At 39.2% G+C, this 24,450-nt stretch overlaps 1 protein-coding gene across 3 annotated transcripts in view; it reads left to right on the top strand.

Moving 5' to 3' along the window:
* The window catches only part of TMCC3 (transmembrane and coiled-coil domain family 3), a 120,556-nt gene extending 103,754 nt beyond the window's left edge, over positions 1-16,802 (top strand). For all 3 annotated transcript variants that reach the window (XM_073000278.2, XM_020815848.3, XM_020815856.3), the window contains exons 2-4: positions 11,204-12,120; positions 13,098-13,233; positions 16,020-16,802. In XM_073000278.2, the coding sequence (XP_072856379.2) occupies positions 11,204-12,120; positions 13,098-13,233; positions 16,020-16,322 (1,356 nt within the window). In that variant the 3' untranslated portion in view covers positions 16,323-16,802. The remainder of the gene's footprint in view (positions 1-11,203; positions 12,121-13,097; positions 13,234-16,019) is intronic.
* Positions 16,803-24,450: the final 7,648 nt, after the last annotated feature.

Genomic DNA, 24,450 nt, shown 5'->3' with positions numbered 1-24,450 from the left:
TTGTTATACGAGGCACTTAATGTTTTTTTCTGCTGCTATTCATTATTGTATTAAATTCTAAGTAGCAAAACAGAAGTCCCGGGACAACTAACGGATTTTCAATTTTGGCAACAGACAATTTTACTTCTAATTAATTTAATGGAAAGTAAATGTTGAAACATAATGTTTGTAAGGACTATAATTCATAGCCTATTTTCTTAAAGCATAAGTTTGTTTTTAATTTGATAATGCAATACGCTGAAATGTCGAGTAGAAATGAACATGTGGCACAGTATTTGCTTTATAGGGTGATAAGACTTTGGAGGAATGCTTCAGCTGTGGATTCCCTGACTGGAAGGGCATTGAATTAAGGTATCTTTTAGCTCTACAGTTCCCTGGTTGAAATTTCATTTTTTAAAAGTTGTCAAGTACAACTGGAATAGGCCCTTTGAATCAATGGAATATTCAGAGGGGGGGGTGGCTTTAAAATCCCCACTAATTTAGTGGGTTTACAACTCATTACACTAACTAAAGAGTTTCAGTGTATAATTATGTTTATACTTATAAGAAAACAGTGCAAATTTCCCGAGGTTAATCTTCAGTTTTACTGCCTTTATAGTGTAAAATAATCACAGATACTATGATAGAAAGAATGCATGCTGTTTTAACTAATTTTTTAAAATTCTTACAGAGATGCATTGGTGTAAGTAAACATCTTCTTAGCACAATTAGAATATTTATAAATATTTGTGCAAAGCACACACAGATTATATATAGCATCATGATCATATTTATAGCTGTTAAAATGTAAGAATATTTAGTATCCAAAGGATATTAGTCATAACTGGGTTCTACAGGGACAACATAATCAGAAAGTATGTCCCCAAAATTCCTTTGAATTAAGGAGAACTGAATTTTTAATAGCCACAGGCAAAAGAGTTTTGAACAGTTTTTTTAAAACTGAAGATCAGTAATGAGATAGTGTTCTATATATTCTTATGATGACATGATAAATGAAAATCTGTTGCCATCTAGAGGAAAGATACTTAAGTATAGTTGCAAAAATAGGCAATACCTTTATATGTCACCAAAAATCATCATACAGTAAACAAGCTTTCATGGATTAAGTACCTGTATAGTTGTAGCTGTACTAGTAAGTTATTCATTTGATCGTTCACTGTAATTCATTTGTTTTCTAAATTATACAAAATAATACACAAATATTCTGTGGGACTTTTGTTATTTCTTTTTATGGCCAGTGTTCTGCGCTTGTTCCTTGATTCTTGCTGCATTTGTAGATCAAATAAAAATCAATTATAATCATGAGCTATAATGTCCATACAGAATGATGGTGACATCTTCCAGGATTTTCCAGATAGAGAATATTCTGAAGTGGTTTACCATTCCCTTCTTATTAGGGCATCTTGAGATTGTGCAACTTGCCTAACGACACGCAGTCTGGCTGTACTCACAGGAGGCACAGTGGTAATCAAATTCCCAACCTCTGGCTCTGCAGCCATATACCTAAACCACTGAGCTATCCAGCCAGGTCAAATAAAGATGAAAGAAATTTTGCTCCTCTGTAATTCGTCTTGTTAATGTGCCAAAGCAGGACTGCAGCTGAATGCTAGGAAGACAAATGTAATAACTACAGAAGAACGGCACGACTTTAATGTTGACAAGTAAGAAATTGAAATAGTGAAAGATTTTTGTATACCTTGGTTCAATCCTCAATCTAAATGGAGATTGCAGTCAAGTACACAGAAGAAGATTGAGACTCAGAAGGGCAGCAATGGAGGAACTGGAAAACAATTATCAAGTGTAAGGATGTGTCACTGGAGATAAAGATGAAGACCATCCACACTGTTGTACTCCTGATCACCATGTATGAGTGTGAAAGATGAACAATTAAGAAAGCTGACAGGAAAAACCCGATTTGTTTGAAATATGGTGCTGGAGGAATACTTTGTGGATACCCTGGTCTGCCAGAAAGATGAACAAGTTAGTCTTGGAGTAAATCAAGCCTGAAATATCTGAGGAGGCAAAAATGATGAAACTGAGGCTGTCCTCCTTTGGGCACAAGAAGGCAGGATTCTCTGGGAAAGATAATAATGCTGAGAAAGTTCAAAGGCAGTAGAAAAAGACTAAATATGAGATGGATTTACTCCCTAAATGATGGCTCAGGCTTGCGTTTGCAAGAGTTGAGAACAGGACATTTTGGAGATCGCTCATTTATAGGGTCGCCATAATTTGGAAGTGAATTGATGGGATGTAAAAAGAGTCCCATCAAGTACTGTGTTTCCCCAAAATAAGACAGGGTTTTATTTTTTGCTCAAAAATGTGAATTTTATTACCCTGACTGATCTTACCAAGCCATAATTATATGTATCTATTTTATATTGATTTGGTTTTACTGGTCTTTGACCGTAATAAAGTATTGATTGATTGCATTATAGGGCTTATTTTCAGGAGGTGTTTTATTATTTTTCATGGACAACAATCTACATTTATTCAAATATAGTCATGTCATCTTCTGGTGGCTGCACAATGGTGGAGGGTGGGGTTTCACTTAACTGGGGCTTATTTTTGAGGTACAGCTTATATTATGAGCATCCTGAAAAATCATACTAGGGCTTATTTTCATGTTAGGTCTTATTTTCGGGGAAACAGGGTACTAGGCTATCACCAGTTCTATATATGGATTACTTCATTTTCCTGGCTGAAGGAACTAGGCAAACAACTTGGTGGAGGGAGTGTGTATCTATGAGTGCATTCACACAGCTGCAGAGGTGTGCGTCAGATAGCTCCAGAAGGGGTCGTTTTAGCAAGAGCAATCTTCCTTAAAGTGACCCTTCCATCTGTTGGGGAATTACTCCAGTTCAGCCCTTAAAAGTAAAAGCCCTGTAGCTGGACCAATTCAAAACACTCCAGCTTGGGGACTGATTGGGGCCGGGCCTGAGTATTTTTCCCTGGGTTTTGTGTGACTGCTAGGGAAAAGATCACACTAGACCACTCCATAAGTGGTCCAAATTATGTTCTATTTCTCTATATGATTACATCCTGTATTAGAAGTGCCCTTTCTCAGATAGAGCTGTTTTGTCACTTCTGTGCTCTTAATATTACAAATGAGAAGGACCTTGGAGTTGTTTTTGATCACAAGCTGAATGTGAGCCAACAGTGTGCTGTGGCTGCAAAAAGTCAAATGCTACATTAGGCTGCCTTAACAGACATATAGTCTTCAAATCCTGTGAGGTACTACGGTAGTTCCCCTCTATTCAGCATTGGTTAGGCCTCATCTTAAGTATTGAGTCCAGTTATGGACACCACACTTCAAGAAGGATTGTGACAGATTGGAACAAGTTCAAAGGAGGGTGACAGAGATGATCAGGGGGCTGGAAACCAAGGCTTATGAGGAAAGGCTGAAAGAACTGGGCATGTTTAGCCTTGAGAAAACAAGACTGAGGGGAGATATGATAGCACCTTTCAAATACTTGAAAGGCTGTCATTCAGAGGAGGGCAAGGATCTGTTCTCAATCATCCCAGAATGCAGGATACAGAAGAATGAGCTCAAGTTACAAGCAGCCAGATTTTAGTTGAATATTAGGAAAAACTTCCTAACTGTTAGAGCTGTACAATGGAATCAATTGCCTCGAGAGGTGGTGAGTGCTCCAACACTGGAGGCATTCCAGAGAAATTTAGACAACCACCTGGCAGATAAATTTTTTTGTATTCTCGAAGGCTTTCACAGCTGGGATCCGATGGAGTTCTAACTCCTGTCCTCTGAAGATGCTGGCCACAGAGACTGGTGAAACGTTAGGAAGAAAAACCTCCAGAACACGGCCAAACAGCCCAAAAAACGTACCAACAACAACCATCAGATATCCTTTTATTTGTATTCCTGCATTGAGTAGGGGGTTGGACTAGATGGCCTTAAAGGCCCCTTCCAACTTCATGATTCTATGATTATGTGAATATTCTAGATCTGGTCGCTTAAGAAGAATGGACGAGGGAATGTAGTATGTTTTAATTATCGGAGGTTGAAAGACTGTTAAACTATACAAGATAAAGATTGAAGAAGAGAATATTGAGAAGTTATGTGATAGCCATCTTCAAATACCTGAAGGTCTGTCACATGGAATATGGAGCGAACTTGTTTACTGTTGCTGCAGAAGATAGGACTGGAAAAAGTGGGTTCAATTTTAAAAAGAGATTCCAAGTATGCATTATGAAGAGAGCCCTGACAGTAAGATCTGTTGAAACAGTGGAGATGGTGGGCTCCACTTCAACAGAGATTTTTAAACAAAGGTTGGATAGCTATGCCCCTTGCATTGTCAGGGACTGAACAAGATGACTCTTGGGAGTGCCTTCAAGCTCCACAGTTCTGGGTTGAAATTATATTTGAACCCTAGCACACACATCCCCGTGTTACTGTTCCTTCTAATAGAGAAATTACTTAAACAACACCCCCATTGACTGGCAAGTGAACTAACCTGAAGCTACTGCTTGCCTGTGGATTTTAGTTTGCTTTTGTTCTCATAGTTCAGTCGTTCCCAACCTTGGACTGCAACTCCCAGAAATCATGGCCACCACAGTTGGTAGTGAGGGCTTTTGGTAATTGCATTCCAAGAACACCTGGGTTGCCCAAGGTTGGGAATCACTTTCACAGATGACCAACATAACTGTCCTTGATTTCATAAATGTATTTCCGGGTTTTTCCTCTTCCTCCTTTAAAAAATTATGTATTGGGATGTGAGGCCACTGTTCATGCTAGGTGTCATAAAAGAATCCTCAAACTGGTCCTTCAACAGCAGGGACAGAAATATATTGCAGGAAAAAGTACTGCAGAAGTACATACAGACATGACCACAAATATTGGCAGCTTTGCAATTCTGTCAAAAAAAATGCAACCCTTCTCTTAGAAAATTGTTGGAGTTGCAAATGTTTTGATACTCACATGTTCATTTCTTTGATTTGCATTGGAACAACACAAAAAGAAGAAAAATCAAATCTGTATATCCTAGCTGCAAAATATGTTATGAAAGTGACTGCATGATATAGCAGTAATAGTACCCATGCTGATTTTGCTATTATTGTAACAAGCATGAGTGTCATGAGTGCAACAAAAAGAATATTTAAAGCCATTAAATATGGCCACATTTTCTGTGGCTAGCAATGCTAATACAGTACTTGCAAAGGGCTGTTGAGGAAGCTTTCAGGGCACATCTGGGCCTGCCTATTATCCTTCAGTCTAATTTACTAACAGTTGGCTGCAGACACAGTTTGGAAGGGCTGCTTTTGGAAACTGCTCTTTGAAGCTGCATCAGAATCACAGAATGGATTAGTGGAGCTGATTTTTATTTTTAATTTATCAGTGAATTAGTTTAATCCTCTGCCACATTGCAAATTAGGCATTCTGTGTGGGTTATGGCTGGTGCAACAAGGCTGATTTGTGCAGATTGCACATTTTCCTTTGTATAAACATCAGTGCATTATTGCACATTTTCCTTTATATAAACATCAGTGCATTTATTTTAGCATTTGATGAGTGCCAACTGGATACTATCATGTGCTATTCAGAATTGAAAATCAACAGCTGATTTCAGTAGGGCTACTGTCGTGCTTAATTTTCATTCAACTGAATCTTTATTTGCACCATCCCTGCTACACTGATCCTTGGAAATTATCCTTCCACCGATGGAAGGATAATTTTAACTTTACAGCAGTTTTCCTTTTGCAAGGAAAAACCATACCAAAATCTGCTCTGTGCTGTCAGGTACTGCAAACAGAAACATTAGGGCTTGTGGCATACTGGGAATAGTGTGCCTCCTGCTGATAGTCATTTTACTATTTTGCATTTTGGATTGGCTTTAGTAAGGTAGGTGTTTGTGTTGCTAATTCATTACTTTTGTTTCACAACATATTCTTACAGTCTCTTCTGCAAATGACGTATTCCCTTCTCTCAATATATTGGAAAATAAGAAGGGCAGGATAGGTTTCTAATAATAAGCTGATGACTCATTTGTGTACTGTCCATATCTGATAAAATCATTTCTACTTTCATGAAATGCTCCAGACAAACATTGAATTAACAGGGGTCAGGCAGTGGTATTTGGGGCATTTTCACATTTCATATTTTCACATTTATTTTTCCACTACAAATACAGAGTGCCTTGCTTCCAGACAGGGAGGCATGCATGCAAAGGGTATACAAAAGCTATTTTCTTTTCCTGCTGGAGGCATATTACCAAAAATAGATATTTCTTTTCATGAGTACCTTTTGTCCTTTCTGCAGTAGCACCCACCTGATCTTCTGAATGCAAAGGCACTTGGAGAAAAGGTTTCAGAAGCAGATCTTTAACATATAAAATATGATCTTAAAACACCCAGTATCAAGCAATGTAAAACTTTAAATGTCAGGAAAAAACCTTTGAATCATGTCTAGGAAGAGAATGATAGTCTATATAATCTACATAATATAGTAGAGGCAGAGCTATTCAGAATAGTGTATCCCAGACTTATTTATTTTATTTATTAAACTTATATACCACCCATCTAGATTTACTGTCTAGTCTTCACAGTAAATCTGCCATGTTGTCACAGGAGTTTAACTGCCCCATGCCATTTCTACCTGACTCTATCCTCAGCAGTGTCCAAGGGGGGGAAAAGTGGACTGAAGTATTTAACTGTTGCTATTTAACTCTTTTGAGAATGCAGCATTCTAAAATTATGCAAGTTAAAATCTGACACAAAATCATCTAGAAGGATGGTGTTAAAAACATCAGGGGATCCTGGTTCAGAAATGCATTTTAAGTACTGTAATAATTATTTTGATATATTTATGTGAATAAAGTTATGGAAAATATTCTATTGGATGTAATAATATATTTAAGAAGGTAGTTCACAATGTGACAGAAAAGAAAGAGGAGTTGTAAAGATGATACTAATTTAACAGCAGCAAGAGTTGTCTAGAGTCTGAATAAAACTTTACTTACAAGTAGTACACAGAGGAGGAAAAATGTTTGCTAACATTGTTAATGTAACTTACACCACTCATTGTATCAATGTGAAGGGATTGTGAAATACAGTATTTCTAACAGAATATTCTGCGAATCTGTTACACCAGAGAAATGTGAAGCACAACAGATAGTCCTGATATGCTGTCATTCAATAAAATGTAGCTAGCCTATGTGTTGGCCAGAATCTGATTGAAGAATTGTGCCAGTATAAATCTGTTGATGTCAATCTTAGTCACAAATGGTTGCTAGCTTAAAAATCAGATGATTTCAAATTGGGAGGGGTTGCTAATTCTCCAGAGGACAGGATTAAAATTCAAAATGACCTTGATAGATCAGAGCCAAAACTAACAAAATGAATTTCAACAGGGAGAAATGTCAGGTCCTACAGCTAGGCAGAAAAAATGACCTGCACAGATATAGGATGGAAGACACCTGGCTAGACAACAGTACCTGTGAAAGGGGTCTAGGAGTCTTGGTAGATCACAAACTGAACATGAATCAGCAGTGTGATGCGGCTGCCAAGAAAGTCAATACAATTCTTGGTTGCATCAATAGGAGCATAGTGTCTAGATTAAGGGAAGTGATAGTACCACTCCATTCTGCTTTGGTCAGACCTCACCTGGAGTATTGTGTCCAGTTCTATCGGTGTCCTTGAGAGAAGCATGGCATTGTCTGCATACAATAGTATACCAATGCGTTTGCTTGCCAATTTAGGGGGATGATGTTCTGGAAGATTTGAGTTGCTAGGTCATTTATATAAAGGTTGAATAACAAGGGAGACAGTATACATCCTTGTTTTACACCTTTCTCAGTCTTAGTAAGAGCTGTAAGATAGCCTTGTGAATTGTTTTTAACTCATATTGTAGTATTTTTATGTAGAGCTGTAATAAAAAATAAGAGGCGTTTGTCAATACAGGTAGTAGAACCTCTTAATTTAGCCCATAGAATATTCCTGAAGATTGAATCAAAGGCGGCTCTAAAGTCAATAAAAGCTGCATATAGAGACACAGAATATTTTGAGATTAAATGCTCCAGAATCAAACTCTGAACCAGAATTGAATGGCCCTCTCTAAACCCTGCCTGTTCTTCAGCCAAACAGTTCTCTTGATCAATCCAATCTCGTAATTTCCACTGCTGGTGTTTAGCATACAGTTTACTTAATATAGTTAGTAAGCTAATAGGTCTGTAGTTTGATGGAAGATCTTTCTTACCTTTCTTATATATAGGAACAATTATTGCCAGCCCCCTATCCTTGGGAGTTCTCCCAGTATTATCGATTGCTGTAAATAAAGATGTTATAATTGGTACCCACCCGTCAGAAATTTTCTTAATTAATTCTGAAGTGATTAGATCTGATCCTGGGGCTTTTCCAGGTTTCAAGGTTTGAATAAGATTCCTCACTTCTACTGAATTCACTGGTGGCCATTGAGAGAGATTGTCCAATTCATCAATTTCATACTCTGCAAATTCAGAACTGCTATGCAATCCTCTAAAAATGTTGTTCCCAAACTTCTAGTAGGATGTAATTGTTCATGGCCATGGGGGAGTTAATTTGATGGTCACATACCAAAAAAGGGAAGTGTTCTCTTTTTTTGTTGAAGAAGGAATTTATAATGAGCTCGTTGTTGTTTTGGTACCCAATATTGGGTCCCTTCTGGGTTGTTTCTTTACCTACTGTAGCTGTTTCTTAGATCTCTTTTTGCTACTCTGCACTCTCAATAAAACCAGGGTGCAGAGAACTGTTTGTATACTCTTGTGGTGTACTTGTTTGCCTAATCTATATTTTTATACATAACTAGGGTTAGTTCCTCATAACCCTCAATACAGGCCTCCAGGTTTTCAGCTGTAGAGATTTCCTGTAGAATATCGTCTAGTTGATCTGAGGCCAGCAGATTAGCTATCCTATTTTCTGTTCTAGGGTTCCATCTAGCCACTTTCACAGTCTTATCTTGAACCAAAACCTCTTTATAAAGGTCTTGGATGCATGGGTTAAACCACAGTAAATCCAGCACCATAATCAAAAGTAGATGAACGCTATCCTGAAAGTCGCCAACCTTAAAGGACTCAATGTATTGGAGTACAGAGAGACTACAAAGTAGTCTAAAATGCTCATCCTTTCTCCAGACTAATAAGTTAATTCTGCAGAGTGGTCATCTGGATAAGACCCATTTAAAATAAGGAGACTCAGTTGATTGATCATCTGGATTAGCTTATGTCCAGCATAATTCACTTTACTGTCTTTGGACATCCTGTGTAGAGGCAGTAAGTGTTTCCTTGATTCAGGTGGGCATATCTTCATACTGGAGTACAACCTGACATCATCCTGCCCTATTCTTACAAAATCTCCGCCTATAATGACATATGCCTTTGGATTATTTAGTATTATGTTCCAGAGATAGGCTTCCAAGTTCCTCCACTCTGTCTCTATTTGCGCTTTAGTTTTCGCTGGTGTTAGATAGACATTATTATAATACATGAGACTTGTTGATAATGTATAACTATTGCCATAGCTATTGGTGGATGAAAGGGTAAACTATCTATTTTAACTTTTAGTGATGTTGAAACTAGGGTACCTAGGCCACCCTTGGCCTTACCATGCTTAGAGAGCTGTGCTTCCAGATCAGAGGCTTTGTATCCATCCATTGCTATGGGTTCTATACACCAGTGTTCCCCAACCTTTTTCAGACCACAGACCGGTTGAGGGGTATGGACTCCATGTGCGGACTGGTTCGGGGGCGGGGGCACCCTTCGCGCTCACGGGTGGGCGTGTCGAGATTGTGCACATGAGTGGAACACCCCTCACGCTCGTGCGTGACATGCCGACCTCTTGGGCGAACTGGGGGGGAGGCAGACCTCCCCCCGGGGTCCTGCCTCTCCGTGCTGCTGGCTTTCTAGCCAGGCTAGAAAGCCAGTAGCATGGAAAGACCCCACGCCTGAAGACAGAGCTGGGGAGGGAAGGCAGGCTTGCAAGGGAGAGCGGGCGGGCTGTCAAGGCTACGCGGAGCCCTCCTCCCCTTGCCCCATGGCCATGCGCTCCCAGCCGAGAGAGCACGGGAAAAATTCAAAAGACCTCATCCCCCCCGGCTCCTGCCTCCTGCCGTGGGGTCTCTCGTGCAGCCAGCAGCACGGAGAGACCCTGTGGCTGGAGACAGAGCAGGGGGGGAAGGCAGGCTTGCAAGGGAGAGCGGGCGGACTGTCAGGGCTGTGCAGAGCCTTCCTCGCCTTGCACCATCACCCGGGCTCCTGCATCCTGCGGGGTCTCTTCCTGCTGCTGCCCGCCTGCTCTCCCTTGCAAGCCTGCCCCCCCTCTGTCTCCATCTGTGGGATCTTTCCATGCTGCTGGCTGGGTGGAAAGCCAGCAGCATGGAGGAACCCCGCGGTGGGAGACAGAGCCCCGTGGGGAGGCCATTTGAATTTCCCGGCCTCCTGTCTTCAGCCGTTGGGTCCCTCCGCGCTGCTAGCTTTCCAGCTGGGCTCCGGGAGACTACGCCACCATTTGTGCAGGTGCACAAGCATGCGTGCAGGCACAAACAACCTTTGTGGGGGTGAGTGCGGGGGGGAGAGGTCTGTCTTGGCGGCCTGGTTGGGCTTAAACAACGGACCGGCAGTGGGCCGTGGACTGGGGGTTGATGACCTCTGCTATACGCCATGCCTCTTGAATTAATATAACATCATGTTTCCTCAAATACCCACGAATGTCAAGGGGAACGTTTACCTTTACCTTTGAGGCACAGGACATGCTTCTGTTCTTTGATACATTGCTTAACAGTAATTTGCAACTAGAGTAGACCCACTGAAACAGTGAAAGTTATGCAGAAATTGACTCACTAAATCCCCACTGATTTAATGACCTTACTCTAATTATGACTTACTATACTAAGCAATAAGATAGCAGCCGTTGTGTTTATTTTCCTTATGCAAAGTTAATAGTGTTTTGTTGCATTTAGCTTCATATGTGTATATTAGTGTTCTGTACAAATAAATGAACAGTCCAATGGATCCCACCCTCTGACATCTGCATTAGAGCCATATTTTATCATGCTTCAGTGCCATAGACTTATTACTGCTTAAAATTACTTACAATTATGAATATTATCATGGAAGAAATAATTAAGTGTGGTTGTGGTTATGTGTGAGAGAAGAGCATGAAGAGCAAGTCATAAACTCTGCCTTTTAATCTATTTTCCATTTTTAAAATCTCATCATAGGTAGAAAGACATGAAATGAATACTCTGAGCTTGCCTCTTAATATTCGTCGGGGAGGTTCAGACACCAACCTCAACTTTGATGTACCTGATGGTTTGTTTGAGTTTCACAAAGTAAAACTCAGTGCAGATAGTTTGAGACAAAAGATTCTGAAAGTTACAGAACAAATCAAAATAGAACAATCAGCTCGGGATGGGAACGTGGCAGAATATTTGAAGCTAGTGAACAGTGCGGACAAACAACAAGCTGGGCGCATTAAACAGGTCTTTGAAAAAAAGAACCAGAAGTCTGCCCATTCAATAGCCCAGCTGCAGAAGAAATTGGAACAGTATCACAAGAAACTCAAAGATATTGAACAGAACGGTTCCTCCAAAAGTACCAAGGAAACTTCGAAGGACAATCTGAAAGAAAGCCAACATTCGCTAAAAGATGCCCATGGAAAATCTCGTACTACTGGCCAGAATAATGAGAGCAGCAAAACAGGTGTTCCTGGTGTCTCCTTGACACCACCAGTGTTTGTTTTCAGCAAATCTAGAGAATTTGCAAACCTCATCCGGAATAAGTTTGGCAGTGCTGACAATATCGCTCACTTGAAGAGCAGCTTAGATGACTTCAGGCCGGAAACTACTTCCAGGGTTTATGGCGGCAGTGCCACCATAGCGGCTAAGCCAAAATATGCCAGCGATGATGAGTGCTCAAGTGGAACATCTGGCTCTGCCGACAGTAATGGAAACCAGTCCTTTGGTCATGGTGCAGCAAATGCTTTGGTCAGCCACAGAAAGCTTTCCATGCTCTCGGAAGAACTGCGGGAAATAAAAGAAACACAATCTCAGTTAGCAGAAGATATCGAAAATTTAAAAGTGCAGTTCAAAAGAGATTATGGCTTTATTTCCCAGACACTGCAGGAAGAAAGATACAGGTATGTCATTTTTTTTTGTTCTGTTGAAATTGTTTTGCATAGTTTGAGGAGACTCAAAGTCAGAGCAGTGTAACAAAACAGGTAGAAATTAGACTTTCAGGAGCTTTTTGACTAAAGATCCCAGAATTGCCAGGAATTCTTCCAGTCACAGTTCTGATACCTGCAACTCCATCCTCTGCTGGTTCTGGTCCTTGCTTGAGACTCAATCCCAGATGATGCAGTTTAGGGACACCGTCTCCACCCCTTGGGACCTCTGTTATGGGGGGTCCCATGGGGTCAGCCATTTCCCCAATACTTTTTAAGGTCTGCATGAAGCTATTGGCGGAAGTCATATGGAGATTTGGTATTTGCTGTTGAAAATAGAATTGCTCAAACCTGCCTCCAGAAACTGATTCTTCTGGATGCTGTTAAATCTTAATATTAATATATATTTTAATGGTAATTTGTATAAATTTTAGACCTATATTATTAGAATGTCATATTGTCAAATGCATTTTGTTATGTGGGATTTTGTGGGCTTTTGAGGTTTAACCTGTAAACTGCTCAGAGTAAGCGCTTGCACTAGTGAGGTGCTATATCATTTATTGCTGGGTGTCATCAAATTAATTCTAACTTATGGCAATCAATTTCGGGTATTTTAAGGCAGAGAATACTCAGAATTGGTTTACCATTCTGTTTTGTTTGTTTGTTTTTGGAGGGGGAGGTTGCCTTGTGACTGTGGAACTTGCCCATGGTTACATGGGCTGGCTCTTCTCCCAGAAGGCACACTGGGGAATCAAACTCCTCATCACAGCCAGATCTGTACACCACTGTACTATCCACCCAGCTTCTAAAGCTAGCACATTCCCACTATTTCAGGGGAGGCTAGCTAGTTACCTTGTATAAAAAAGGTGTTGACATGGATCAGAACGTATACACTTTAATTGTATTTTGTATGAACATTATTTTTATTAAGAAATATTTTTGTCACTATAAAGGTATGAGCGATTAGAAGACCAGCTGAATGATTTAACAGACCTCCATCAGCATGAGACAGCCAACTTGAAGCAAGAACTAGCCAGTATAGAAGAAAAAGTAGCATATCAGGCATATGAGCGTTCACGAGATGTTCAGGTAATGAACTTCTAAAATTGAAACAATGGATGATTTTGCGTTTCCAATAATTTTAGTTCCAGTTCCTCCATGAATTAAGCATTATACTTTTGGGCCTGGAAGACCTGAATTCAAATTCAAGAATACCTTTGGAAGAGGGAAGAGGGAGGGTCTTATGTTTATTCCATTTTTTTTTGGTCTCCAGCATAGCCATGATAAGGGGCAGTGTCCCTTATCATAAAAATAACTTCCACTGTGGGGTAGCCACACTGGAGATTGGCCCATTAAGGCAAATGGGACACTGCCCTTCTGATTAGGTGGCACACTTCCTGTTAGATGGGTACGAAAGGAGATAGATGCCACATTTTCCCATACAGCAGTGAATAAAATACAGTAGAGTGGAAACTGAAACACAGAAAATATGTCAGTTAAATGTTGGAGCTGTTTACTGCAGCGAGGGTGGGGGAGAAAGACTTAGCCTGTAGTCAAATACTGTTGATTTGGCTCCCTACCACAGGCAACTATGCCCTGCTCACCCCACTGGGCAAGCTTGTGTCAGTGGGTAGCCATGAGAGTCTTTCTTTCTTTCTTTCTTTCTTTCTTTCTTTCTTTCTTTCTTTCTTTCTTTCTTTCTTTCTTTCTTTCTTTCTTTCTTTCTTTCTTTCTTTATTTATTTATTTATTTATTTATTTATTTATTAGATTTTTATCCCGCCCTTCTAGACAATGTCTACTCAGGACAATTTCTGCTGCAGCAAAATCTTGTGACATCTTAATCATAGTGAATATGATTTTGACATACAATGACTCTTGCCACAGTTTCTTCGGTGTAAATTACTCAGAAGTGGTATACCAGTCCCAAGCCTACACAGACTGGCTCTTCTTCCAGGAGGCATAGTGGGAAATTGAACATTCAGCCGCTGACTCTATAACCAGATACTCCAGGTCGTTGAGCTATTCAGCCTAGTTGTGGCATTTTTAAGACTAATAAATATATTTTGGCATAACTTTCCAAATGGTGCAGTACATTTGAAGTGTTGTGCTAAGTAGCATATATATGTAAGCACACAGTGTTGTTAAATGCCATACTGTCACTCCACAATTATAATCATTAGCCTGAATGTTGGCTGGTCCACCATGATAACATCATGCATAACAAACATCAGGAGTTAATGAGAGCTAGTCATATTTCAGTATGATCCCATATTCTCCATGGTACAAACAGGGCAATCTCCATAGAAAAGAATAAACAATTGAACCTCTGATGTCAGAAGAGAGAATATTTAGGAAACCCGCAGGAGAACACTTGAGCTACCCTGAATAAGACACCAGGTCACTGCTCTAAAAGTGGTCATTCTGGAGCAAAGGAACTCTTAAGATAGTTTGCAATATGAAGCAGCTAGTATATATTTCATCTGGAAGAGCGTGGGCAACTTCAGAAGGTCTGTGGGTCAATTTTCCACACCGAGGACCACTGGAGATTGTGCCAGTCTACCAAGTGAGCAAAAATGTATGAGAAATGAAATCCCAGTGTTGCTAGAAGTTCATTTCCAGTTTCATTCCTATGACTTTGAGGCTCAGGGGGATGTGGGCCCCATTTTATTGGGAAACTACTTCTGAAGGTTTCTAGGTTTTGCAGGGAGGGTTGCCCTGTGGAGTCATTAAGGAGTTGCACAAATAATCTTGGCATGCAACCCTGGGGATGCACTTTGCCCACCCCTGATTTACGGGCTAAATTTTATATCCTGCGTCTTAAATAAGTACAAAGGTGATTTATTTTATTGTGTTCCAGGTGTTTTATCAGCTGATGTGTGCAAGGATGTCTACACTATAATCTTTTTAAATGGCCATTTTTAATAATTAGCACTATCAGTATTTTCTGTCATGCATTCTCCTTTGCTCTCACTATCAGAATAACACTTCATAAACCTGGCAAAGTGAACTGTAATCAATAAAAGTTTGTGCAGTAACAACTTGATGTCTCTGTAAAAAGTAGGCTATTTGTTGACTGAGGAAAAAAACAATTTCCATATTCAGAGTTGTACAGATGACTACCACAATTGCTTCTGTGACAGCAACCTTAGTTCCTTGTCGGACAGGGCTGGTCAACATGAAACCAGTGAGACATAAGCAATCGGAGGTTATGATTGTCCACCCGAGAACCCCCACGTTAAGGAAAAGACACCCCCCCCATTTGTGCATCTGGAATGCATCCTCTAGGAATTGTGGATTTTGCATTGGGAACATTGGGGGGGAGTCCCCAAAACCTGTACCCACCACAACACCTCCAAACAGAACCAACTGGGTCCTTCCAGGCAATCCTGTTTACATTTTAAAATGGTCATTTTTGAACCTGGTATGGCCCTGTGGAAGGCTCCAACCTGCTGTGATTGTACACCTCTGCTACCAGATATCTTTTTTTTAACTAGATGTTCAGGGAATGAACAAAATATATTGAACCACATAGAAAGGCTATATAAATTATGGCACACTCACCTTTTCATCAAATAGTGCAACATAATATGAGGACATGGGAGTGGAAATGAGCACTGGCCTCTGTAGACCTTTTCTTCATTTAGTGAGAACAGAAATGTCCTATCCATTTGCTAGACTTGCAGTGGATTTGTTATCAAACAGTTGTAACTTGTGCCTTAAATTGTGTGTATGCATAGATTAAGACAGTGAGCTCATAAATTAGAATTTTGAGAGATCTGATAGGATTTGAATGGTTATCTATTTCATGGATAAACATGGTGGTTCTTTAGTCTTTTTCCTCTATCCCTTTCTCTCTTTTTTTTCTGTCTCTAGGAGGCTCTGGAATCATGCCAGACACGGGTTTCTAAGCTGGAACTCCACCAGCAAGAGCAACAAGCCCTGCAGTCAGAAACTGTTAACGCCAAAGTCCTCCTGGGAAAATGTATTAACGTCGTCTTGGCCTTCATGACTGTCATATTAGTATGTGTCTCCACCATAGCCAAGTTTATAGCTCCTATGATGAGAAGCCGTTTCCACATTATTGGCACGTTTTTTGCAGTAACTCTTCTCGCAATTTTATGCAAAAACTGGGATCACATTGTCTGTGCCATAGAAAAGACGATAATACCAAGATGAATTCACAACCCCAGAGCCTTTCTATTTTTAAAATATGAAATATTTTGAAACCAACTGTAAAATCTTCACTCTTGCAGTTTAACTGCACAGACTAAATGAAGACTTTTTCTATTCTCGGTATACATGCGTAAAACTGGGTTGTTCCTGCCAATGCTTTCATTGAGTAGTCATGTTGTATGGGAGGGGGTGAACCTGTTATGGGCCAGTTACTTGTGTACATCTTTTGCCTTAATCTAATCAAGTGTTTATACCACAGATCTCCTAACAGTCAAGTCTTGAATTCATGATAGTAAGTAGGTTTGGGTTTAGGCAGAGTATAATAGAAATAAGTAATCTACTGTACAACAATCCCAGCTAGGAGACTTCGTTTTGATAACTGGGAAGCTGCATCATTCTGCCATTGCATATTAATTCCTCTTCCCCTTACAGAGCATTTGCAATCAATGTGCTAAGGCAGTGGTCCCCAACCTTTTTCGCTCCCTGGGGAAGGCACTCCTTGCACTCGTGCACATGCACAAAGGAGCTTGCACACTCGTGTGTGTGCTCGGGTGCTCGTGCACATGCACAAAAGGGCAGTGCAGCGCTCGCGAGGATGCTAGGGTGCATGCGCAAAGGGTGGTGCAGCACTCATGTAAACGGGCTGTGCGGAGGGTAGTGCGTGCAGGGGTGGGGCAGGGAGGGCTCTCTCCGCGGCCCGGCTCAGGCCACAGACTGGCACCGGGTCGCAGATTGGGGTTTAGGAACCTCTGTGATAAGGCATATGCATCCTGGAAAATGCTAACCACATTTCCTGAAGAACATCATTCATAAGGTAGAAACTGTGATGAAACTGAATAGTTCTTTGCATACTGTTGACATGGGCCTCCATAGTTAATGAGTCATCTTAATTAGCAAAATTGAGAATATTTTTGCCATACAGATTAATTAACATATTCCATTCTGATTTTATTTCATAATCTTAAATATATACAAGTGGTTGTTCCACCTGTTGAATGAATTAGGGTGTCCCAGGCATGTAGCTCTTTCAGTAGTCCATGTGTAAATATCTTTAAAGGCCTAAAGGTGATCCTTTTTGATAGATATACAGACAGGATACACTTTCTGTACTTCATCAGAAGTAAGTGATTGTTGTTGCTATGAACCACTGCAAGAGACAGCAGTATGCTGAGAGGAATAGAACTGAATGAAATAATACTTTTGGGTTTTTCTTATCATTTGTCATGCTCAGTTTTACAAGTTTTTCTTTCTTTCCTCCTAGCCCTTTCTAATCCAAAATCCTCACCACTCCACCCTCTTCCTTTAATTCTACTTAGAAATCTACTTGTCTTCTTTGATGAGGTTGAATAGTGTTGCTTGAATACTAACACCTAGCTGTAGTACAGCTATCTTGTCAATGGAATAGTTCAGCCTATGGTAACACCGGTATCACTGTGAAGTTTCTATTGAATTTAAACTTCATGTAAGAAATTCTTTGTATAAAACATCCAAATAAATTTGCTAGGAGATGAAGAGGTGGGAGATAGATTTGTGTTTATTTGTTGTGCAGCACCTTCTTATTTAATTGCTTTTTAAAATGCTCATAACATCATTTTTGTATATTAATTTGCTTTATTTATTGAAGCAGTGCATCGTAATTCCTGCCAGACTTTTCTAATTTATTTCTGAGGGGTTTGCCCATGGGAAATTCTGGATGGGTTGTACTTCTAGATATGGAGGGCTCTTCCCTACAATTGTAACTACAGTACTGTACACAGAAGGCTCCAAATATTGAATTGCTGGCCAACTACCATAAGAATTCTGTCCGTCATGGTAGCACCAAAGCTAATTTGTTGTTAACATATCTGCAACCATACTTACATACGGAGAGCTACAATTGCCACCAGTCTAAAGACACTGTGCAGCTATTCCATTTTTGATTCAGTTGATTTTTTTGCTCACAAGAATAACTTGCAGGAAGCCTTAGGACAACACAGATAGGCGACAAATAGTACCTAATATCTGGACTACTTGTGCAATTCTGTATTTAAGACAATGTGATTGCAGGATAAGGGCCTCGATCTCTGAATGCCAGGGAAAGGCTGTGCAGCTCTTCTTTGGAGGAAGGTTTGCAGCCTGGAAAGCCACTTGAGGCAAGAAACAATTTCAAAAGGTAGTATTTAGGTGAAATGATTATGTAAGTTCACAAACTTTGCACTTTAAGGTGGTTTAAATATGTGCAATTTTCTTTTTTTGTAACTGGAACTAGAGTTGTTGACACAGAAAAAAAACTTGTTTGTTAATTATGTCTGTAAAGTAGTAAAAACATTGGACAGAACAGGCGTATTTTAATTATTGTCTTTAGTTATTTAGAAGTCCTGCTGGGGTTTTCCTAACTGCTGGAAATCATATTTAAGTCAATATGTCATTAAAAACTAATATCTGTTTTCCTTTCATTAAGTTTAAATATACTGAACATATTATATTGGAAGCAAAATCCTGGAGACTCATATAAAGATGGGTGGGTTTTCTGATTCTGAATATGAACTGCTTCAGTTCTGAAACTAGTAATTCCTCCCATTTAGGTTCTTGTTTGCAAACATTTTTGACACATTTGGCTACTTTCCTGCATACATTACACTAGGAGTGTTTCCTGTTAGTCTTTTCAGTCATATTTTGCTTCTTTAATGGGTTATTTTGACAGCAGCTAAATTGTAACTGCTTAACAGTATGTGTACTGTTCTTTGAAGATCAGAGTGCAAACTGAACCCTACCCTGGTTATGCTCATAAAGCCCTTCGGGGTAAAGATATTTGTTTTCTATGAAAGTAGTCATGAATTCGTACAGTACATCTCTTCCCTTCAGAGGATTTCCCTTGTTTTGATTGTAAGGCCTTGTGACGCAGTCTTGGAACATCTTGTTTTTCCTTTGATTAAACAGTGTTTCCCATTTGTATTTATAGGAATACCATGATAAATATTCCCAAGAAGGATTTTCCTGATTGTCTAGCCAGCAACTATGCTGCAAATTCAGAAAACCTTTCTCTATATACAACTATTTGCATAAGGCAATTTGCCATTTTAGTGACTATTTTTTTTCTAAACTACTATTCATTTATAAAATATTTAATTCTGACTCTAACTTAAAGTCACCTTATTAGAAAGCAAGGAAGTACCCTCAAGTGCAATACTAGTATATTTTCTTAAGAGATGACCCATATATGAATGCTAATTTCTTGTTTACACTGTCCTTTTGTATGTATAAATATTGGCTGGCCAATCTGAAGTTTAAAATATTTGGGGAAAATATTTTACTTAAAATAGAATCTACTAATTAGTAGCTTTACTCTTTTTGAAGGACATCCTCTCTCTCAAAAAGAGTTCTACTGTTTGTTTGTTTTACTAATTGTATGGTGCAATTCCTCAAAGTATTCCTGCTGTAGAACACCTTCCATTTCACTGGGGCTTATGCTGTGGTCTTGCACAAGTCGATTATGCAGTGGTGCTTGAAGTAGTACAGATAGGGTCCTCCAATAGGAACTGTGTCCTGTCACATATTCACAGAAATTGTTCCATAGGCTGTTCTAGTTGATGGCAGATGTTATGCGAAAACTGTTTTCTTGAAGATTTAGAACAGCCTTTCCCAACTACTGCCTTCCAGATGTGATGGTCTGCAATCCTCCAAACCACCAGAAAGCTCATTTGACTGAGCTACAGCACAGTTGACCTTTCTGTAAGTTTCTGTGAGCTGTAATTCAACATATTGGGAGGGCACCAAGTATAGCGTATGAGCTGGGAACAGTCATAAGTAATACTGGCCTGAGGAGGGAAAGGGCAACAAACGTTAAAGGAAGATACATTTAATTATTTTTCAAGAATCTTCAGCTATTTAAAATGGTCAGAAAATTTCCCAGGCCTTTTGGGCAGCTTAATTTTGCTAGGCCACTTATATTGATATATATATATAAAGTGTCCCTCTCCCACTATTGGAAACTATTGTACAAGCTTTGAAAATTATACTAAGGAGCATGACGGTCAAATGACCGCCCTAGTCTTCTACCCTTCCCTAGCAATACAATATTTTAGGGGACATGATTATATTTTGCATTATGTTACTGAAAGCAAGAGATAAATGAAGTGGAGGTAGCCTCTGGCCTGAGCAGGTAGCATCCCCTCATGTTTGGACCATGAACCACCCCTGGAATGAAGTGTTCATAAAATTAATATTGTTGGAGGAATATAACATAGAATATGAAGATTCTACTGTGCATACCTTTCAGGAAAATTTATAATCCTCCTTAAACCAAAGTTACAGCATATAAACCAATTTATTTCAGTTAACTTAAATGGGAATAAATTGATAAAAGACAAAGCACTTTGATTTATACCTAATCCTAAATACAGTTGTTTAGAAGAAAGTTATATTAATAGCACATTATTTCTTATAGTCACAGCCTCTGCAAGATGATGAATCAAGCAATCTCCTCTTCCCTTTTAAAACGAAAGACTAAAACCAACATTTTCTGAAAGTATGAAAGCAGCAGTGACAAATATTTAATCTATCACATTACAGATTTGCCTGATGGAAGAGTCCACTTTGTTCTAAACAAGTATGTACGCATGTAGCCAATCCGATACCTTCTAGAATGTCAGATCACACATTTTAGAATTAAAAATACAAGTTTGGCCATGCAGCAAGTAGCTGCAGCCAATCCTAGCTCCATAGAAGTTTCACCAATATAAGGCAAAAGTTCATAGAGGATATATTTGTTCTGTCCCCAGTTAAGAAGCTACTTACTTGGAACATTTTAGCACTTTCCCTCCAATTCAATTATCTTTGCATTTACTTCCTGACCTCCAGTTAGCTTTATTACAATGATATTTGCAAATCTGCATGTGTTTATATCCATGTACTGTTTTTTATGTGTATGCATAACAAATGTAGTATGCGAAGCAGCTTTTGAGTCAAAATGTTTCAGGGCAACAGTAAAAGATTTGAAACTGTTAGATGATTATTTCACATTAGAATTATTCTATGAATAGTAGCTGATTGAATTCTGATTCACATTACCTCATTTTCTGCAGTCTTTGTTTTGTCTTTTTTTCCTTATTTGGTGTCTTACTCATGGAACTCAGTGGTGCTTTTATCTCATTCTCAATTATAGTCATTATTGTGCTTCACTACTGTAGATGTTTATAGAAAGTTTTGACACATTAGACATTCACTATTTAAATTCTAAATACAAGTCATACACTTTATAGGACTATTTTTAAAAAGGGAACATCTAGAATAAGCATTAGCTATAGCATCATGTCAGTGCCTGACTCAATTTAAATGTAATTTAATGTAGAATGAGGATCTACAAAATAGAATTAAGGTGGTAGCACGTTTACATATATAATTAATATATATTAATTCTGCATAAAGCAAGATTATTTATTTTAGCACAAAAACTGCAGATTCTTGAAATACTTCTGGAATCTTTAATGGAATAGTCACTGTACAAATCCAAAGTTAAAGTTTTATTTCCAGTATTAATTTTGGCAACACTGTATATACAATTTCAATGTGGACTGGTTGTTTTGTAAACTTTTAATTTACTGCATTTTTGACACATATTTGGTGGATTATATTGTACACGAGGCTGTCCTTCTCGTCTGTTGTCTTTGTAAGATAATGTCAATCAAGCACTGTGGGGAAAATCTACTAGAAGTCTACTGAATAGTCCTTTGCACTGAATGGAAAATTTGCCTTGGTGTATGTAACATGAAGTGTAACCATACCATTTTCATTTTATGTGGCACTGTGTAAATACAAATATAATAGCATTCTTTATTGTATTCCATAGATTTCATAAGATGGTCATGATGGTCCAAAGGAACTACTGACTTTTTAAACAATAAATTTTAAAAAATTTAATTGCTGTCCATTTCAGTTTGCTGAAAGTGTCTCCTGAACAGTCCAGTTCATCACAAATGACAGAAATAGGTTTATTTTATTTTCTGTATATATGTATGTTTTTATAACGGCAGTGTTTGCCCAGATGAAAGAAGTCACAGAGTAGTATGAGAAAAACAGATACATATAAAAGCAGAAAATCAATTGATATAATAATGAAATTCTGTACGCTGAGAATGAGAACTGTTTAAGGGCCTTTACTTGCATGGAATAAGCCTCTTAAGTATTTAAAGTATATGTGTATCATTCCAGATGCTGCTGAACTGCCATTCTCATCCTTAGCCAATAAAGATAATGGTGAGAGATGACAGCAATTGCAGTCTGACATCTGGATAATTATGAGTTGTTCACTGCTGACCTGACATCATTGCTTTGCTTGATTGCTGCTTTACATGCAGCAGGCCATGTATTGCATATTCTACAATAAATATTCACAGCCAGTATCTTACTGCTTGTCCCAAATGAACACACTAGTTCAGGGGTGGTCAACCCCCGGTCCACGGCTTGCTGGAACTGGGCCATGGATACGGATCTCCACTCCCACGCGCAGTTGGTGTGTCAGCAAATGATTCAGTGTGTCTACTCTAGTTGGGACCAGCAATAGGATGAGATAAATGGGGTGGGAATTGGAGGCAGAAATCTTGTTGCTTAGTATAATAAGTTGCACTAGAGAAGGCCCATTGAATCAGTGGGGATTGGTGATTGTACTTCTCCGTAAGTTCCACAGAGTCAAACGAGCCCACTCTATTTGTAACTTACTGTGCTAATGTAAGTCATTACTAGAATAGGCCCATTTGAATCAATGGAACTTACAGAGGAACTGACTCACCAAATCTACACTGGTTTAGTAGGCTCATTGTAGTCCAGCCACAGTCACAACTGACCTTAAATATCAGCCTCTATCTACCCTATCAGGGGTCTCCAAACTTTTGACCATGAGGGCCACACCAGATATTTCCAACATTTTTGAGGGCTGAAGGATCAGGAATGTGTGTGTGCACACGGCCGCCTGCCTGCACACTTGCCCCTCCCCTTGCACGGGCTGAAGGGAACAGGCCAGATAAAATGACCAGATGGACTGGATGTGGCCTGTAGTTTGGAGACCCCAGCACTATATGTTTGGAGTTTTTAAAATATATTTTTTCAAATATAAAGACGTCCCGTTTGAAGTCATTTACTGAACTTTTCTTATTTTCATCAAAAATTGTAAAAAGACTTCTACCAAACTGACTGAAAAAATATTCCTTTCACCTTGGATGGGCTAACTTGTATATGAAAGACAGACTTGGATGGATACACACATACTCATTTCCCCTGTCTCCATCTAAACCTGGTCTCATCACTGCTGCCTAATGTACCTATCAGATTGGCTTGGAGTGTGCTGAACATGCAGTGGACATTAGAGCAAGCATGGCAAAACCCATTTGAAGGACAACAGCAAGAGTAACTATATTAAGTATAGAAACTGCTAGACTTGGTTACTATGTGTGCAAATGTACTGAAGGCCAACATGGCCAGGTCTGCTTTCCACATGAAAAAGAAAAAGGAAATGAATTATTTCCAAGTCACCTAAGAAAGATGTGATCATTATCAAAGATCAAGATGAACAAGATACCCAAACCCACTTGTCTGTCTTTCTCTCTTCCCCCACTGGTGACTTTTAAGTAACATGTTCATGCACTAATTCTAAATTGCAATGTCTGATTCATCATCTTAGTAACAAAAGGAACCAAACCACATGTATTTCCTTTAGTTAATCCTTTCTTCAACTCACAAAAGTAGAATGATCAAATTGGCCTATTCTGTAGCCCAAAGAACGTTATGCACAGAAGATAGAAGCTATTTAAATGTGTGGTATCAAGTTTTGAAAATAGACGTATGGACAGATAGGATTAGAAGGTGAATTTACAATAATAATTTTATCCTTCCTGGTTTTTGTGTCACCTGTGAACAGATGCACTCTTCCGGAAATGCATTAGTCTCCACTCACCATGTTTCCCATTAAGCTGTTCTTATATTTTAATCTTCTTCCTAATAATATCTTTCTAATCATTATTAACTGGAAGCAAGAGGAGGTGGTAATTAAAGTGCTTACGTGATTTTGGCCTAGAGGTTTTAGACGAGTTCATGGAGCAGCTTTGCAAATCATGGGGAAGCTTCAATGGATTGTGTCTAGGGCATGAGCAAAGAATGC

The sequence above is a fragment of the Pogona vitticeps genome, chromosome 5, assembly GCF_051106095.1.
Source record: "Pogona vitticeps strain Pit_001003342236 chromosome 5, PviZW2.1, whole genome shotgun sequence".
Classification (NCBI taxonomy): domain Eukaryota; kingdom Metazoa; phylum Chordata; class Lepidosauria; order Squamata; family Agamidae; genus Pogona; species Pogona vitticeps.
The sequence above is the reverse complement of the archived record's forward strand: the minus strand, read 5'-3'. Positions and strand labels throughout refer to the sequence as shown.